Raw genomic sequence first — 19,638 nt, forward strand, 5'->3', positions numbered from 1 at the left:
TCAGTGGTTTTAGTAGACAAATAAAGACAAGTAGTTCAGGTACTTCATCTAGCAAAAATAAAACCACATTTTTACATATTAATCTTTTGCTGACTCATTTCTCTTCACACATGCAATACACCAGTAACCTCATAAAACCTTAAACAAAAAAACCTTTTTTTTTAACTCTTTCATCTTCAAAAATACAGTTCCAAAGGGCAGTTGTCGCTTGTGAAAGACAAAAATAGGCTTTTTTAATTTGAAATGACCTATAAAGAAAAATAAATACAACAATTTAAGGTTTCCAGTAAACTGATTTATATTTCCACGTGCTTTAGCTCTCTCCCCACCCCTGCCCCCTAGTCTAATGTTGAAGCAAAATGTTAAAAAGAGGTTAACTTGCATTATTTTACCTTGACCCATAAAGTGAGGGTAAAGTCACTAGTCTAACTGTGAACAAACAGTAGCCTTTGGCTAAATTACCTGAATTATTAAAAAAAGATACCTGGATGTAAAACTTAAAAATTACCTGTCAGAGATGACTACTTTCATCTGCTTATTCTGAGCCAGAAGTCTGCTTTGAACCTTTGTTAATTGGCTCTATTAATCTTAGTCCAGACTTCTCATTTAGCTTCACCTGGTTCATTTTCCACTTTTACAATTCCATTTTAATTTACGACTCTAAGGAAACTTAAAGTTTTATAGACTAAAAGACAGCACCTGAAGAAACATATTAATTGACCTGCTACTAAAAATACAAAGTGTAATCATATTTGAATGAGTTTAGGGTGAGTGGTGGTTTAATTCATATTTCCTGTTAAAGCAGTGATACTCAACCCTGCCTTGTACATTGGAATTACTTGGGGGCTTTTAAACAATACTGGGGACAGACCTCACACCCAAGGGAGCGGGACCCAGCGTTGAGTTTTAAAAAATGCTCCATGTGAGCTCTGCTGTTGTGCAGCCAGGATCAAGAACCACCGCTCTGGTAGAGTTGCTCAAAGCTAATTGTAGTAAGGAATAATTTAGTGCTGCTCCAAAAATTAAAATGCTTGATGAGCTAAATCAGAGTCTTCCAAAGGATGGTGTTATACCACTGGTGGAACATAAGGTAATTTTACTCGCTTTTTAATTTTAATACTTCCATATTTGTTTTGCGATGCATTAGAAAATGAACGTAAGTATCACATCAAACTCACAGTTTCGTAGATACTGCTTTGGGTGAAACTAGATTTTTTTTTTTAACGGCATGTGCCAATTTAAAGGAATTTGCCAAATTTTAGAAACACATTTAAGTGAATGATTATGTAGTACATAGACATGGCAGAAATCATGAAAATGGTGAAGAATCACAATGGCAACTTTGGTGAAGGGCACCTACTAAAGGTTAGGATTAGAATCGGAAGTAATGGTGCTTTTTCTCCTAGATATATTTATAGTAACTTAATTTTTCTGGCTTTTAAAATTCAGTGACAGACTTTGAGAATTAGAATTTCTGCAAATCTTTAAATCATTGCTTCCTAACGTAAAGTTTCTTAACACTTAGTTCTTTCATAGAACTGTACCTTGTGCATCAAGATATTTTGCTCCTCTATTTTTCTAAGGTATAGGTGATCCTGTGGTGATAAGACGGGGAAGGGGGGGGTGTGTGTGCTCGTGCACGTGCATGGACACGAGTATGAGATAGGGATGTGTGGTAGGAGGGGTTGATGGACAGGTTGAGTAGATCACCTGCATACCTGGATAGAGAAGAGTATTAGTTATAGGACTTCACCTCCCACAGGCACCCCTGTTCTCCCCAAACTCTCAGAAAGTCTGTAAGTCTGCCACAGTTCAGAACAGTTTAGGAAAAACTACTAGGTTCTCTCATTGGTAAAGTAGGTTGCTCTGGGTGAGCCAAGTAAAATGAGCTCTGTCGATGAAAAAGTTAATCAGTGGATCTAAGAAAGAAATGGAAAATTTTATTCAAGCCAAATTGAAGATTATAACCCGGGAACACCTCTCAGAAAACTCCGAGAATTGTTCTACCTGTTTGAGTTATGTAAGTTTTTGAGACAGAGGGCTGTACGTTAGATGACGTATTATTGACATTTTACACAATCCAGATTTACACGTACAAAGCAAGTAATGGGTCAACAAAGCAAGTAGTGGGTCATGGGGTCATCGTGGCCCCTGATTAAGAAGGAAGGTTATCTCCTAAGGAGTTGTGACGCTTGATGAGATTAAGAAGGAACGTTGTCTCCTAAAGATGTCTGGTTAATGCAGATGTGCAATACACAATAAAGGGGAGGAAGGAGGCCAAATGGTCAAAGAAAAATTTTATGTTTAAATTTTTCTCATCTTGCCATAAAACACGAATTTTATTTCATCAGCTCCATATAGAGGTCTTTAGCTATCATATAAAAAAGACCTCTGTAGCTGAGAGACATTTGAATAGGCAAATAAGCTTTTGCTATAAATAATAGTTTACTCTTTTATCAATAATGTATATATACTTCAATTATAGAGGCTGCTGTTGTAAGCAAGAGTAGCCACAGTCCACATTTAAATTATATTACTGGAAGTTAAAACACTGTGGTGCATTTGTAATGTAATCTTGTAAATGTCTGTCCTATATAACTTTATAGAATGGAAGCTTCTTGCCTAGAACTGGCGTTGGAAGGGGAGCGTCTGTGTAAATCAGGAGACTGCCGTGCTGGTGTGTCCTTCTTTGAAGCTGCAGTTCAAGTTGGAACTGAAGACCTAAAAACACTTAGCGCTATTTACAGCCAGCTGGGCAATGCTTATTTCTATTTGCATGATTATGCCAAAGCATTAGAATACCATCATCATGATTTAACTCTTGCAAGGTAATTAATTTAAGCTGAATTCTCCCTAAATTAACTGTCACTTTAAAACACATTTTCATTCAATTAAAAAACTAACAATACAGTACATTTAGTGAGTCCTAATTTATTAGCATTGAATTTTAAAACTAATCTTTAGGCTGAACACAATTTAATTAAGTAAATGAATAGTAGTGAAATGATGCTAGAGTTTAATTAAATGAATGAAAATTAATTAAATTTAAATACAGAAATGTAAGTTTAAGATTTTTATTTAAAGTAGGTTTCAAGGCTAATGGGTCTTTCTTACCTTAAGCATGTCAACTGTTCTCTAGGGAAAACTGTATTCTGGCTGCTTTATATTTTAACACACCATTTGCTTTTTTTCTTTTTTTTTTCACCCCAGGACTATTGGAGACCAACTGGGGGAAGCTAAAGCTAGTGGTAATCTGGGAAACACCTTAAAGGTTCTTGGGAATTTTGATGAAGCTATAGTTTGTTGTCAGCGACACCTAGATATTTCCAGAGAGCTTAACGACAAGGTAATAAGGAAACATTAGATGGTAGGCCAAATGTTTTCATTGAAATTGCTTTGTGTTTTAATCCTACTTAATTATACTGTAGTTTATCTAAAAGTTAATACAAAAAAAAAAGTATTTGTAGAAAAGTGGAAGAAAAAGAGAGACATAATGAAAAATTTTTAATAGATGAGAAAAAAGAAATAACGAGAGGTCCTTCTTTCATAAGTAGTCATGTGTTTGGTTCTGTATGGATGGCTAATGTAAACATTTCTTTCTCTTGACCGTAATATCAAAGATATTATGAATAAATATATGTGATAGCATTATAATACCTGGCCTCTGATTTCCAGTTGTAAACTGCTGTTATCTTCATCTAGGTGGGAGAAGCAAGAGCACTTTACAACCTTGGAAATGTGTATCACGCCAAAGGGAAAAGTTTTGGGTGCCCTGGTCCTCAGGACGTAGGAGAATTTCCAGAAGAAGTAAGAAACGCTCTGCAGGCGGCCGTGGATTATTATGAGTGAGTAGCATCAGCAGTCATGTGGCCCACCCAAGCCAGTAGTAAGTTTTTAAGTTCGGCGAAGGTTTTAAAATCATAGACTAGTAAGTAAAATAAACCATCAAATCATTGCGAAAATGTTATAGTGTTGTATTAGAAGTAATCCCCTCCCTCCCCAGGAAAACTTTCATTTAAACTGCAGACCAGTGCCACTTAGTGGCACAAACAAGAAGCATCAATAGTTAGTCTAAGTTATTAGGAGTAAACTTAGTCTTTTATCAATAGAATTTCATAGAACTTTTTAGCTATAGGGGTTCTAAGATTAACTCTGTCCTGGACTCTGGGCAGAAACCTATGTGAATGGTTGAGTAAAATGTTCCCAGTTATTTCCTATAATCACCCTCCAGCATAGCTATGTCTTTTAAATGTGGCACATTATGGTTGTAAGCTTATTTAAATATTTTTTTCCTGATAAAGAGTTTAGATTTGTAAATAAAGTCAATAAATGTTTTTCTCAAACTCATTTTTTCACAACTTTTTATTATCACTTAGGGAAAACCTATCACTAGTGACTGCTTTGGGCGACCGAGCAGCCCAAGGACGTGCCTTTGGCAATCTTGGAAACACGTATTACCTCCTTGGCAACTTCAGGGATGCAGTTATAGCTCATGAGCAGGTATGATGCCAGGCTTTGGAGCCAGGTCGTTTTCTCCATCAGTGTTTTGAACAGTGATTATATTATTCTTTAGTTTTATTATAGTTACATCTAATTAAAATTTTCTGTTTCAGCGTCTCCTTATTGCAAAAGAATTTGGAGATAAAGCAGCTGAAAGAAGAGCATATAGCAACCTTGGAAATGCGTATATATTTCTTGGTGAATTTGAAACTGCCTCTGAATACTATAGGTTAGTCTAATATTTCTGTAGATAAATGTAAAATGGGTAGTTATGCAATCCAAAGAATCATAGACTTTGGGTTTAAAACTTTTTTGCTGCATACAAGCAGCAGAACCTTGGGCTTTCTAAGTCTCAGTCTTCTCATCTGTAATGGAAGATATCAATACTTGGCTTTTGGAATTGTTATGAGGATTGAATGAAAGAATATATTAAGCACTTATTTAGCACAGTACCTGGCACACGGTGCTCAATACATATTATTGTACCTAATATTTAATAGCAGCAGTATGGCCCCTTTATATTTTTTTTAGCTTTTATCTTTAAAACATTATTTTTAATGAGATTCTAAACATTTAAAATCCTTTACACCTGTTTAGCATGTATGGTGTGTATAGTTATATGCTCCCACACCACCACCACCACCAGTTACGGGTTTGCAGAGAGGCCACAAGAAAGCTTGGTAACAAATAGATGCCCTAGTTTCCTCCAGTGATCACTGAATTTCCCACCATCATCCTACCATCTTATCAAGCAGTTATCCTCCCACCCTCTCTGCCCAGCTTTGATCCTCGCTGTAAGCTGAGGCCCCATTCACTTACTCGAGGAGTTAGTACCCCCAGCTTCTTCTGTGGCAGGGTCTCTTTAATCTATCTGTAGACTTGAAGCATACATGATAGCAAAGTTTAAACTGCTTCATATTGCCTGCCCTGTGCTTTCTAGATTGTTCAGAGTTTTCTCTAACTAGTGGGAACTGAAGGCCCATACAGACCTTAGGCAGAAGCCAGTTTGACGGAACCAAAGACACAGTCTTGATTGATTTATATTTTATTGTTGAAAAATCCGTGAGAGAGTTCTGGAAAGTTTATCATCTAAAAAAACAGGTAAAATTGCTTTAGGTCCATCTAAAAAACTAGAATGTCATCCCATCCTCCTTTAAACTTCAACTAATGGTTGATATTTGTTGGTTGACTAGCTATGACTAGTTAGATGTGAAATATCCTTCCAAATAAAGTACATCACTATACAAGGAGCATATGTTTTGATTTTAAATACAAAAGTTTCTTATATTTTAAATCCAAAACACATAGAAAAGTCTTAATAAATGATGTACTTGTATTAAATACTGAAAAGTTCTGTAATAAAGTGGATGGTGGCTGTCTGACTAAAGAAGCATGAGTATAAAGTAATGAAATTTACCCCTGCCCCACACACCCACAAACAGGTAGAACTCAGAACTTTACACATATTACAAAAATATTGATTAAAAATATTTTGGAACTCTTCTTTGGAATTGTTTTCAGGGCCACACAAGAAAACTCTTAACATTATAGATCCATAATAGAAAGGACAGAAAGCAGTAGTTTGGTAAACCTACTTTAGTAACTGAGTTTGGTTTCAGAAAGACTTCCAACCATTTACAAATTAGCTGTACTCTCAAAGAATAACAGTGTGCCAGAAAGGGTTGTGCCACAGGGCCAGAAGCAATTCCAAAAGTCTTCCAAAAGTGTTTGAGAGGGCGGGCAATGTTAGAACAAGTGTGTAGCCTCCCAAAGTAACAGCTTTAAAGGTATCATCATTAAACATATAATTTCAGGTTTGTTTGCTTAAAAAAAACTATCACATTATCATATAGTTATAAATGATATGAAGTATTTATACTGTTTGGCAGAAATCATAGGAAAGAGTCATTTAAATTACTGGATCCAAAAAGCATCTGTAGATTTAAGCACTGATGATAATAATAACAAAACATATTAACATTTATTAGCATCTATTGTGAGCAAGATGCTATTCTAAGCACGTTATATATACTAATTCATTTAATCCTCACAAACCCCCGTGAGGTGTTTTCCCCATTTTATGTAAAAGGAAATTAGTGCATAGAGAGGGTGAGTGACCTGCCCCAGTCACAGAGCTACTAACTGACAAAGTTGGGATTTGAACCCAGTCAGCCTAGCTCTAGGGTCCATGCTCTTAATTGCTACACTAGCTTCTCGTTGATTCTACAAGGTAGAATTTGGTTAATATTTAAATGTAGCATTTAATATTTTTCATGAATCAGTGACTAATGGCCTATACATAACAATTTTAACTAAGTATTTTCAGTTTTGACAAAATGTAAAGGCAACAGCATGATTGAAAAGAGAGGGTATGTGGACAAACTTACTTTACGTTATTGCACTGCAACAGCGAAAGTTTTTTTTTAATGTTAAAAATACTGTGTTAATCTTTAGAGGCACTTGATCTCATGCATCTGTTCTCCTTTTCTCTGGGGAATTAATAGGACTCCTACATTTATTCTAAAAGTCTGGATTTGCTTTTTGTGTTTCAAGGACATCTTTTCATTTTATCTAGAAGTAATGGAGAAAATATGGGATATTAGGATCTAAAACAGATTTACTTTAAAGGCAGGAGGAAAAGAGTTTTATTTTATGGTTATTATAGCCAATATAGTTATAATAGCCATTATGTAAGAATTAATTTCTTTTTTCAGAAAGACACTACTGTTGGCTCGACAGCTTAAAGACAGAGCTGTAGAAGCACAGTCTTGCTACAGTCTTGGAAACACATATACTTTACTTCAGGACTATGAAAAGGCCATTGATTATCATCTAAAGCACTTAGCAATTGCTCAAGAGCTAAATGATAGGTAAGTTATATACCTTTTTACTATAGTTATGATAAAATATAGATACGTTGTTGAATCCCTAGAATATTTCCTTTAAATTTCTTTTTTTGTTTCCTTTGTTTTCTTTTTAATTCCTTTTTAAGGAATTTCCTCTGTTTCAGTAACATCCTCTGTATGTTACTGTTTGAAGGGCTAGAGTAGATTAGAATGGTTCCGTATAACCTTGAACCAAGATCAGTAAATAGGTCACAAACTCAATTGCCTGCAAAGGTCCTCCTGACTAGATCAGAGTGGAAATTGTAGTGAAATTAATAGGCCCAACAGCATTAAGGGGACAGCTGCTATTCAATTCCAGCTAAGTGTTGCCTGGCAGGAATGAGTATCCAGAGCCGCCTCTTTTTTCAAGAGAAGCTGGAAGTCCTGAGTTTCATATAAAATCTTCTGATTTTTAAATGCTGATGGTTAATTATTCTTTTTTTTTTAAACTGTATGAAAAAACAGAATATCTGTGCAGGACTATAGTCTGTGATGTTTGCTTTAGTAGGATAGATTTTTATCTCAGTATGAAGAACTCTGTACAGTTATTCAAAATGAAGTATGCTACCTCAAGAGGTGAGTTCTCTCTTCCTCATGGTGTTCAAATACAGACTGAATGATTACAGACTGAATCCTGGTAAGGATGCCATGGAAAGAAAATGGGGTAGTTGAACTGCAAGACCTATCCCTGAGACTTTACTTATAATATACTGCATGTTTAAAAAGGATGTTTTCCATTTTAAAGCTTGACTCTGAGTTCATTATTATCTGGTTATTCTAATACAGTCGTCCCTTGATATCTGCAGGGGTTTGGTTCTAGGATCCCTGTGGATACCAAAAGCCATGGAAGCTCAAGTCTCTTATGTAAAATGGTGTAGTACAGTCGGCTGTATCCGGGGGGTTTCTCAGATCACGGTTGAATCCACGGATGTGGAACCTGAAGCAGGCCAACTGTATGTCTCTAGTATTATGATAGTTTGTTCTTTATAAGAAAGACCAAATAAATCCAAAGCATTGTTTATGCCTTTAATTACTACTAGATAGATTTTATTCTTCACACAGACCTCCTTTCAGATAACTGCATGTTAGCTTTGAATTATTTTATAGAATTGGTGAAGGAAGAGCATGTTGGAGCTTAGGAAATGCGTACACGGCTCTAGGAAATCATGATCAAGCAATGCATTTTGCTGAAAAGCACTTGGAAATTTCAAGAGAGGTATGAAACTAAAAAATTGTTATCTGTGCTATTGTGATTCACAGATCTGCAGCCCTGTTATTTCTCTAGAATGCTCCTATATGGCTTAGTAATAAATTTAGTTATAAATTGTTCTCTTGGCATACGAACTGCACAGAGCATTTTGAGATACAGATCAGCGGTATGTTTGCACTGGCCTTGATGTAGGAAGACAGGAAGGAAAGGCTGAGCATGGAGGAATGGGAGAATTACTAACATGTGCCTCCACTGTCCCCCCCATCTCTGCGTGGAAAAGTAGCATGGTATGAAAGGAAGAACATGGCTTTTAGAATCAAGGACTGGTTCCTGTTATATTTCTGCCATTTGCTGGCTATTTGAGCTTGGAAACTTTTCTGAGCATCATTTCTCTCATCTGTAAAATGGGAATAATAATAATATCTGCTTTGCAAATTGTTATACAGATTAGAGATAAAGTATATAAAAGTACCTAGTATAATGTCTAGTGCTAGCTTAATAAATACTGTTACTATAGGATGGAAATACAGTATTCTAAGGAAATTGTATTCATGTGATGCCAAGTTAACGTGTCACAGAGTAACCTACTTTATTATTTAAGGTGGTCATAGAGATTAAGAGCAATCTAATATTTAGAGAAGTAAAGAATTGGTAGAATGTAATTATCTGTCCTCTTGTCATATTTTAGTAACTTTCCTTCTCTTTCTTCTTTAAAATACTATTAATGAAAAAACCCATTTCGTTCATAGTATTATAATTTTAAAATAACTATTTTCATCTCTCTTTTTTATTTTTTTTAACACACACACACTGTATTTTATTTTTACAAGAGATAAATAGACTGACGCCAAGCATTGTACATGGATGACCACAACAAAAGCAACAATGATTGCAATTACCAAACATGAAACACTCATTCTATGTCATAATATTGACATTCAGTCCAGTAATCCTCCACTGTAACAGCTCCTTTACTTTGCAGTGAAAATTGATTTGTATATTCTTTGCCTCTGAGTCCTTGTGGGATTTTTTTTTTTAATTCAAACAGAAAGTCACAAAAATTATACTCATCCTCATCAGTTCACTCAGTCCCATGTAATTAATTTTTTTTTCATCTTGATCTTCTTTTAGCACTTTTATGAGTTCATCAGTTTTTCATTAGAGTTCTGAAAATGCTTATTCATTCAGTTCAGCAGTACAGTCAGTTACCAGAAACCTGTACTTGTCAGAGTCTTTTCCATGAATTTCTTGAAGGTGAAACCCTTTTATAGGAACATATTTGCAAAAACATCAGAGTACACCCATAACTGTCTGTAAATGACAAAAGACTTAAAAATGACCACAGTTAAAGATTTGATGAAAGTTCATAATAATGCAGTTGACGAGAAAATTAGTTATTTCTGAGATATACATTTTAAAGTGATAACTAGGATTATGACTTATAACATTATACCAGAACATATAAGATTTTTAGAAATTTCATGTAATGTAATCATCTCTCTATAGTTTCTTCCAGTTTTAGGTTGACAACATTTTCAACTAATCTTCACCATTCTTTACTTTAAATACTACTCTAAAGTATAAATGCTTGTGGTTGTAGGTTGGGGATAGAAGTGGTGAACTAACAGCACAACTCAATCTCTCAGATCTTCAAATGGTTCTTGGTCTGAGCTACAGCACAAACAATTCAATGATGTCTGAAAACATTGAAGTTGATAACAGTTTGCATGGTAAGTATTAGGTCTTCAAAACCAAATTTCTTTATCCTCAAGATTTACATTTAAATTACGTATCTCATGTTTACCATATCCAGAGAGATACGTAACATAGGAAGCTCAACTTTTATACTTTTTTGCTTTACCACTGTCCCATTAATTTATCAGTATGGAATACAGTATTTTATAGCTTTTATCATGAACTTAGAAATGGTAAAGGTATAACTATTTTGTTTAAAAAATTTTTAAATACATTTAAATTCTGTATCTCTAGGTTCACTCAAAAATTTATAAATGTGAAGGTGTGAAAATTAAAACATTTTATTGTTTAACCTCTTTGTTTCAAATGTCTTTACGTATTTGATTTTTGTTTAGCTTTTATTCCCCCCGTTTCATTTCTAAGGGGGAATCTCTTAGGATTTTTTTTTTTTTAATTCAGAAAACCCAGAAATTTTCTTTAGGTGCTGATTTGGTTTTGACATTGCTATAAGAAAAGAATATGCTATAATGTCTCTGTTTCTAAGTGAAAAAAAAAACACCTACTTTTGATTAAAAAAATAAAAAGGAACAAGAGTAGAACCACATTTTTGGATGCCATCTTTATGTAACTCTATGTGAGATCCATTTTAAAGATCCAGCCGAGGCTTAAAACATTCTCAGTCTGAAAAAACAATTACTGACACAGACAGATATTTTGAACTTGAAAGTCAGTGAAAAATCTAGCTTTTATCTTCCCAATTTCCTCCTTTAATCCATATAAAGAAAAGGAAGAAGAAAAAGAAATTAGTGGTTAGTCATCTAAGACTTTGAAAGAACATTTAATTGAAAAATGATACTGAAGTATGAACAGTATAGTAAACTGGACCATGTACTTTGTAATTGAATAATGGGCTAAAAGGTTTTCCTGTGTTTAATTTTCAAGTTGGTTCAGTTGTAATAGCTCTCATATTTTAACAAATTATCACTTGTCCTCATGGACCGCTCTAGCTATAGACCTATTCCTTTGTTCCCCTTTACAACAAAACTTGAAAATAACATCACTGTTCCTTGTCTTTACTTCCTCACCTCCCATTCTCTCTTCAAACCACTGGACTCTGGCTTTTGCCCCATCATGATACTAAAACCTTTTCAAGGTTACCAGAGAACTCCATTTTACCAAATACGTTGATCACTTTTAGATGTCAGCATATTTGATTTCTCAGCAATATTTCCTATAGCTGATCATCCCCTCCTCATAGTACTTTGTTCGTTTGGCCTCCAGGGTTACCCTCTTTTTCTGGCTTGCCTCCACCTCACTGGCCACTCCGTCTTCATAACTCCCCTCTCTTCCTCATCTTTCCAATCCTTGACATTTGTAGTACCTGGGGTTCGGTTGCTGGACCTCTTCTCCCTTCCCTCTTCCCTCTCTCCTTCTCTATTTTCTGTCCATCCATATCCTTCCTTCCTTTCTGATTTTATCCTTTTTCCGCTTATCCTACACTCTAGATCAGTGCTTCTAATAGAACTTTCTGTGAAGATGGAAATGTTCTGTATCTGTGCTGTCCAATATAGTAGCCTCTAGCCGTATGTGACTGTTGAGCACTTGAAATGTGGCTAGTGCAAAAAGAAGTGAATTTTAAAATATTATTTAACTTTAATTAGTTAAAGTTTTAAAAGTCACATGTGGCTAGTGGCTACTATATCAGACAGCACAACTCTAGATGATTTCGTTCAGTCGGTTGGCTTTTATATCATCTATATGCTGATGATTTTCAGATTGATATTTCCAGTCATAATTTCTCTCTTGAGTTGGAGTTTCATATATTTAACATTTCCACTTGAATATCTAATTGGCATCTAAAACTTAACACATCCAGAATGGATCAATTGTTTTTTGCTCCCCAAACATGTTCTTCCTTCAGTCTGCCCTGTCTCAGGAAATGGTACCATGATTCACACCAGTGTTCAGGCCAAAAACCTAAGGGCCATCCTTGTTCCCTGTCTCCCACCCACTCCTACATCCAACCTATCAGAAACCCTACCTTCAAAATATATCCCTAATCTCTCTTACAATGTACACTGCAACAATCTTAGTACAGGCTGCCAACATCTCCCAGTAGAGCATTAGCCTTGCAACTGTTTCTTTTGTTTTCTGCTGTTGATCCCTCACACTGACTTCCACAGGGCAGCCAGAGTGCTTTTATAAAATGTGAATCAAGTCATGTAATTTCTCTGCTCAGAACCCTCCAGTGACTTCCCATCGTACCTAGAACCAAATATTCAGTCCTCATTGTGGCTAAAAGTTCCTGTAATCTGGGCCCAGACTGCTTTATCATTTCCTCCCACACCCCCTGCTCACTTTGGCTCCATGAAGACAGGTATTTTTTGGTCTCTTAGGTTCATTGCTGTATCCCTAGTGCCTGGAAAAGCCTGCTGGCTAAAGGAACTGCAAGAAAACTTGTATAGGGACTTCTCTGGCAGTCCAGTGGTTAAGACTCCGTGCTTCCACTGCAGGGGGCACGGGTTCAATCCCTAGTCGGGGAATGAAAATCCCACATGCCATATGGTGCAGCCAAAAGAAACAAGAAAACTTGTATATTTCTGGTGTTGGCTCAGGGTGGAGAAAAGGAGTCTCCCATAAGAATCTGAATTCATAAGCCTGTCTACACACTGGTTTGGAATTTGATTTATTCTACCTGCACAGTATAAGAAAGCCCAATCCATTAAAGTGCTTTTGGGTTAGAAATGCTCCTAGGGACTTAGCAGAAGTAAGATCAAATATTTTCTGGAGGTAAGCAAGCCATCCTTTATCCAGGCCTATAAAGGCTCACAACAACAACAACAAAATTACCAAACACCTAAAGAAACAAGCCAAAATGAGTAAGAAAACAAACAAAAGCAAAATCAGGTCACCAAGATCTTCAGAATATAAAATGACTATGATTAAATGTTTACAGGAATAACAGAATTGAAACAAAGGAATAGCAAAAATGATCATGCAGATCTGAAAAAAATAATAATAGCTAACAATTATTGAGTGCTTACTATGTGCCCAGGCAGTGCTTTGCCTGTTTTAACTCATTTAATCCTAACAACTCTAGGAGGCAGGAGAGGTTAAGTAAATTTCCTGGGGTTGCCTTTGTAAGTGGTAGAGATGGGAGTTCAACCTAGTCAGTCTGGCTTCAGAGTCTGTCTTGGCTGATACTTCTAGCTTAATGTGATTTTAACATACCTCTCAGTAATTGATAGGTAAAAATCAGGAGTCAGAGATCAGTAATAATATAGAGGATTTGACCAGCACAATTAATGGGCTTGATATGTTTTTCAGATTGTGTGTTTGACCCATTTAATGAGTTATAAAATCAATCTCAGGTGTTGGAACTAACATTAAATACACACACACACATACACATACATATAATGGGGTTATCATACATAATAAGGGCAAGTACTGTTTTGTGGAGATTTTGTTCTACATTTGTGTAAGTGTATTTAGGGTTGCAATGCAAATGTATTTTTTAAAGTTATAGTTGATCTACATTATTATGTTAGTTTCAGGTGTACAACATAGTGATTCAAAATTTTTATAGATTATATTCCATTTAAAGTTATTATAAAACATTGGCTATATTCCCTGTGTTGTACAGTATATCCTTGCATCTTATTTGTTTTATACATTGTAGTTTGTACCTCTTAATACCCTACTCCTAGCTTGCCCCTCTCCTTTTCTCTCTCCCCACTGATAACCATTAGTTTCTTGCCTGTATCTGTGAGTCTGTTTCTGTTTTCTTACATTTATTCGTTTTATTTTTTTAGATTCCAAACGTATTTCTTAATATGGGTCACAGTTAAAAATACGGGTCACACTGATTTAATGGACATACAGAATGCTGTGTCAAGCAACTAATCAATTCACATTCTTTTAAAACATTCATGAAACAGGTCCAAAAATTTGACCACATGCCAAACCAACAAATTTGAAAGAATCTGTATCACATAGGTTTCATACCCTGAGCACAGTGCAGTTCAGTTAGAAATTAACAAGAAGGTAATGTATAAAACATATTCATTTGAAAATACACACTTCTAAGTAACTTATGGTATGATTTAAGAAGAAATCATAAATAAAATTAGAAAATAACTTAGGACTGAATTATAATTTATGTGATACAACTTATATTAGTTCTTAGAGCAAAATTTATATTGTATCATATTTTAAAAGGAAAAAGACTCAGTGACCTAAGTATCCAGCTTTTAAAAAGTTAAAAACAAACCAAAAAACAAAAAACTCAAAGTAGAAGGCAAGAAATAATAGCAGAAATTAATGAATTTAAAACAAAGATTCAATAGAGAGAATTTTTAAAAACCCAAATTCGGTTCTTTAAAAAGACTAACAAATCTACAGCAAGATTATTTGAGGAAAAAAAAAGAGAGAGAGAAGGGGTTATAATGTAGATGCAGCAGACATTAAAAAGAGAAGAGATTATCCTGAATAATTTTATTTGAAAACCTAGGAGAAATGGACAATTTCTAGAAAAGCAGCTTACCAAAATTGAATCTAGAAAAATCTAATGGTAGAATGTAATGTGAATGGATGGCATCTCTAATGCCTAAAGCCATAGGGAAATTTGATGAGTCATTTAAAATCTTTCCACTGAGAAAATACCTGGCCAAGGTGATTTTACACGTGTGATCTACCAAACATTTAAGAAAATTGATTCCAACCTTCCATAAAATTTTATAGGTAACTAGAAGAGTGGGAACACTTTATCAGTCTTTCTGAGAATAGTATAACCTTGATATCCAAACTACACAAGAACAGTATGTACAAGAAAGGAAAATTACAGGCAAATCTTTACTCATGAACATAGATGCAAAAATTTTAAGCAAAATATTTGGAAACCAAACCCACAATGTATTTAAAACAAATAAACAGGAATTCAAGTGGACTGAATATCAGGAAATCAATTAATGTAATATACCAGTAAACATAGTAAAGGAGAAAATAGCTCAAATATCCAAATATATCAGTAATTCTATTCAATGTAAACGTTCCGTGTAAAGGACCAAGAGTATCAGATTGGTAAAAGAATAAAATCCAACTAAGCCTGAAAGTAAAAGGATTGAAAAAACATACCATGGAAAAACTGATCAAGAGAACGCTGGTACAGCTGTATTAATATCAGATAAAATGTACTTTAAGGCAAAAGACTTTGTTAGAAATGAAGACAGTCACTTCACAATGGTTAAGAATTCAATTCACCAGGAAGATGAAAGCCTTAAATTTGTATGTATCTAGCAAGCCTAATAACAAAGCTTCAGTGTTCATAAAGCAAAACTGACTAAACTAAAAGGAGAAATGGGAAAATCCAGAACCATGAGGGGAAATTTAAACACATTTCTCTCAGGAATTGCACCTATCAGAAAACTAAATATTTTAAAGATGTCAGTTCTTCCCAAATTGATATAAATTCAGTGTGCTGCCAAGCAAATAATGACAGTTTTTTTGTGGAACTTGACCAGGTCGTTCATGAATGTATATGAAAGAAAAAAGGGCTAAGAACTCAAAGCCAAAACATTCCTGATGAAAAACAAGAGATGAGAAGTGCTTTCTCTACAGATATAAAGATTATAAAGCTACAGTAATGAAGACAGTGTGTTACTGGCATAGAGACAAATAGACCAGTGGAATGGAATATAGAGTCTATAATCCTTGCATATATGGAAATTAATATCACACAAAAATAAATGCTTGATGGATCAAGGATTTAAATATGAAAGACAGATTTAGAGCAATAATTATGATCAGCCAGCTAGCACTTGCTGAATGCTTGCTACTTACCAGGCATTATACTGACCGCTTTACCGATGGTGGTGCATTTATATCTATGAGGTAGGTATTGTTGTCCTTTACAAATGAGAAAATCACAGAGAGGTAGTTGCCCAAGGTCATATCACAGTGAGTGATTAGTCTGTTCAATCAGCATGCTGTGCTACCTCTGAAAATAAAGGAGAATATCTTCATGATATCAGAGAGGGGAAGGATTTCTCAAAACACAAAAACAAAGCCATTACAGAAAAGATTGACACTGAAATTAAGAACTTCATTTCATTAAAAGAAACCGTAAAGAGATAAAACACAAACTGAGAGGACGTTTGCCACACAGATGATTAAAAAAGGATTTGTATCCTCAATGTATAAGAACTCCTATGAATTAAAAACAAGACAAATAACCTAACTAAAAGATAGGCAAAAGTGATGAACAGAAGAAACACAAATAGCCCATAAATATGTGAAAAGAATCAGGGAAAACCATAGTGAGGTAATATTGGTGGATGAGAGGGATGAAAATTAAAAGGCCTGATAACACCAGTATTGAAACAATACAGGTAATAGAAACTTTTATGCAGTGTTGATGGGAGTAGAAATTGGTGTATTCAAAAGAGTAGTCTGGCAATATTCTGGTAGAGTTGAAGATGTACCAAGCGTATGATCTAGCAGTTCCACTCCCAGTTACATGCATCTGACATCCAGACTGGAACAAAGGCTTGCTCATGTACACAAGGAGATATTTCCAAGAATTTCTGTAGTAATATTGCTTATAATGACAAATGATTGGAAGCAACCTAAATAGCTGTCACCAAGAGAAAGGGTATATGCTTTCCTAGTCCTAAAATCGCAATGAAGATTAAACTACTCATACCAACTTGGATGAATCTCACAAACATGAGGTTGCTCAAAGAAAGCAAGTTAGAGAACATACACAGTATGAGACCACTTATGTAATGTTATGTAATAAGCTCCATTGCTTAGAGATACATACATATGTAATGAAAATACAAAAAATTAGGAAGAGGGAAGTTATGGGGGGAATTACAAAAGGGGGAGTTAATTTGTTGGTCATGGTTTCTTTTTTTTCTTTTTTTTTTCTTTTTGCTTCTCAACGTTCTTCTGTTTTACAAAGTAAGCACATGATACACAATTTGACTGAAATAATTTTCAGAGTTGGAAAAGTTACAGATTTTTGTGACAAGAAAACCCAGGGCAGGAACTACTTATGGAAAGAAGACAATTTGTTGAGAAACTACGTTCCCTTACCCCGCCCCCGTCAAGTAAAAATCTCAAATAAAAGGACTGAAAGGGTAGCAACTGGAGAGGTTTACAGATTCACTTTGTATAAAAAGAATGACTTTAGATTTCATTACTTTCTAGTGCATCCGATTTCTTTAAGAAAAATTTTTTCTCTTTATGTGAAATAGCTAAGAATAAATGAAGTAAAAGGCTTGTTACAGATGATGATTCTTCACAAAAATTTATAGCCATAGTTCAAATTACCTTCTCAGTGACTGTGTTTTCCAGTTAAACTCAGAGCACTACAACCAGCCTCATTATTTTGTGAGCTTATTGTTTTAGAAGATGTATTTATTTCATTCTTTATCTTCAAGAGTTTCTTATCAGGGAAGAAAATTCTTGACATCATAAACAGTAACAACCACATTATGTGAGTATTTGTTTTCTGATGGTATGTATTCAAAAGTAATTTAATATTTTTAATCTATTTCCTGCAAAACTATTGCCAGAATAAAACTGTCTGAATAGAATAAGGTGTGGGGAGCCAGTTCCTCCTATCACCATGCCTCAAAGAAGATCGTTAGAGTACTTCACATTTAAAATGGAGCTTATAGGGTTTCCCTGGTGGCGCAGTGGTTGAGAATCTGCCTGCCAATGCAGGGGACACGGGTTTGAGCCCTGGTCTGGGAAGATCTCACATGCCACGGAGCAACTGGGCCCGTGAGCCACAACTACTGAGCCTGCGCGTCTGGAGCCTGTGCTCCGCAACAAGAGAGGCCGCAACAGTGAGAGGCCTGCGCACCGCGATGAAGAGTGGCCCCCACTCGCCACAACTAGAGAAAGCCCTCGCACAGAAACGAAGACCCAACACAGCCAAAAATAAATAAATAAATAAATTTTAAAAAATAAATAAAAATAAAATGGAGCTTATAAAGTAGAGCAACAATCTTTTTTTTTATCTTTATTGGAGTATAATTGCTTTACATTGGTGTGTTAGTTTCTGCTATATAACAGAGTGAATTAGCTATACATATACATACATGCCCATATCTCCTCCCTCTTGCGTCTCCCTCCCACCCTCCCTGTCCCACCCCTCTAGGTGGACATGAAGCACCGAACTGATCTCCCTGTGCTATGCAGCTGCTTCCCACTAGCTAGCTGTTTTACATTTGGTAGTGTATATATGTCCATGCCACTGTCTCACTTTGTCCCAGCTTACCCTTCCCCCTCCCCGTGTCCTCAAGTCCATTCTCTATGTCTGCGTCTTTATTCCTGTCCTGCCCCTAGGTTTTTCAGAACCTTTTTTTTTTTTTTTAGATTCCATATATATGTGTTAGCATACGGTATTTGTTTTTCTCTTTTGACTTACTTCACTCAGTATGACAGACTCTAGCTCCGTCCACCTCACTACAAATAATTCAATTTCGTTTCTTTTTATGGTTGAGTAATATTCCATTGTATATATGTGCCACATCTTTATCCATTCATCTGTCGATGGTCACTTAGGATGCTTCCATGTCCTGGCTCTTGTAAATAGAGCTGCACTGAACATTGTCGTATATGACTCTTTTTGAATTATGGTTTTCTCAGGGTATATGCCCAGTAGTGGGATTGCTGGGTCATATGGTAGTTCTATTTTTAGTTTTTTTTTTTTTTTTTTTTTTTTTTTTTTTTTTTAATTTATTTAATTTATTTATTTGGCTGTGTTGGGTCTTCGTTTCTGTGCGAGGGCTTTCTCTAGTTGCGGCAAGCGGGGGCCACTCTTCATCGCGGTGCGCGGGCCTCTCACTATCACGGCCTCTCTTGTTGCGGAGCACAGGCTCCAGACGCGCAGGCTCAGTAGTTGTGGCTCACGGGCCCAGTTGCTCCGCAGCATGTGGGATCTTCCCAAGCCAGGGCTCGAACCCGTGTTCCCTGCATTAGCAGGCAGATTCTCAACCACTGCGCCACCAGGGAAGCCCTATTTTTAGTTTTTTAAGGAACCTCCATACTGTTCTCCATAGTGGTTGTATCAATTTACATTCCCACCAACAGTGCAAGAAGGTTCCCTTTTCTCCACACCCTCTCCAGCATTTATTGTTTGTAGTTTTTTTTTTTGGTTTTTTTTTTTTGCCTATCACATCTGCTTGGCAGCTGTATTTTCTTTTTTTTAATTAATTAATTAATTTATTTATTGATTTATGGCTGTGTTGGGTCTTCGTTTCTGTGCGAGGGCTTTCTCTAGTTGCAGCAAGTGGGGGCCACTCTTCATCGCGGTGCGCGGGCCGCTCACTATCA

The 19,638-nt window shown here is 35.7% G+C and overlaps 1 protein-coding gene across 3 annotated transcripts in view; it reads left to right on the forward strand.

Moving 5' to 3' along the window:
* GPSM2 (G protein signaling modulator 2) overlaps window positions 1–19,638 on the forward strand; it is a 65,833-nt gene that overhangs the window by 20,531 nt on the left and 25,664 nt on the right. For all 3 annotated transcript variants that reach the window (XM_036849884.1, XM_036849876.1, XM_036849866.1), the window contains 8 exons: window positions 2,607–2,828; window positions 3,211–3,346; window positions 3,703–3,845; window positions 4,377–4,500; window positions 4,614–4,729; window positions 7,215–7,370; window positions 8,493–8,601; window positions 10,196–10,325. In XM_036849884.1, the coding sequence (XP_036705779.1) occupies window positions 2,608–2,828; window positions 3,211–3,346; window positions 3,703–3,845; window positions 4,377–4,500; window positions 4,614–4,729; window positions 7,215–7,370; window positions 8,493–8,601; window positions 10,196–10,325 (1,135 nt within the window). In that variant the 5' untranslated portion in view covers window position 2,607. The remainder of the gene's footprint in view (window positions 1–2,606; window positions 2,829–3,210; window positions 3,347–3,702; window positions 3,846–4,376; window positions 4,501–4,613; window positions 4,730–7,214; window positions 7,371–8,492; window positions 8,602–10,195; window positions 10,326–19,638) is intronic.

Source organism: Balaenoptera musculus, chromosome 1 (genome assembly GCF_009873245.2).
Source record: "Balaenoptera musculus isolate JJ_BM4_2016_0621 chromosome 1, mBalMus1.pri.v3, whole genome shotgun sequence".
NCBI classification, from domain to species: Eukaryota; Metazoa; Chordata; class Mammalia; order Artiodactyla; family Balaenopteridae; genus Balaenoptera; species Balaenoptera musculus.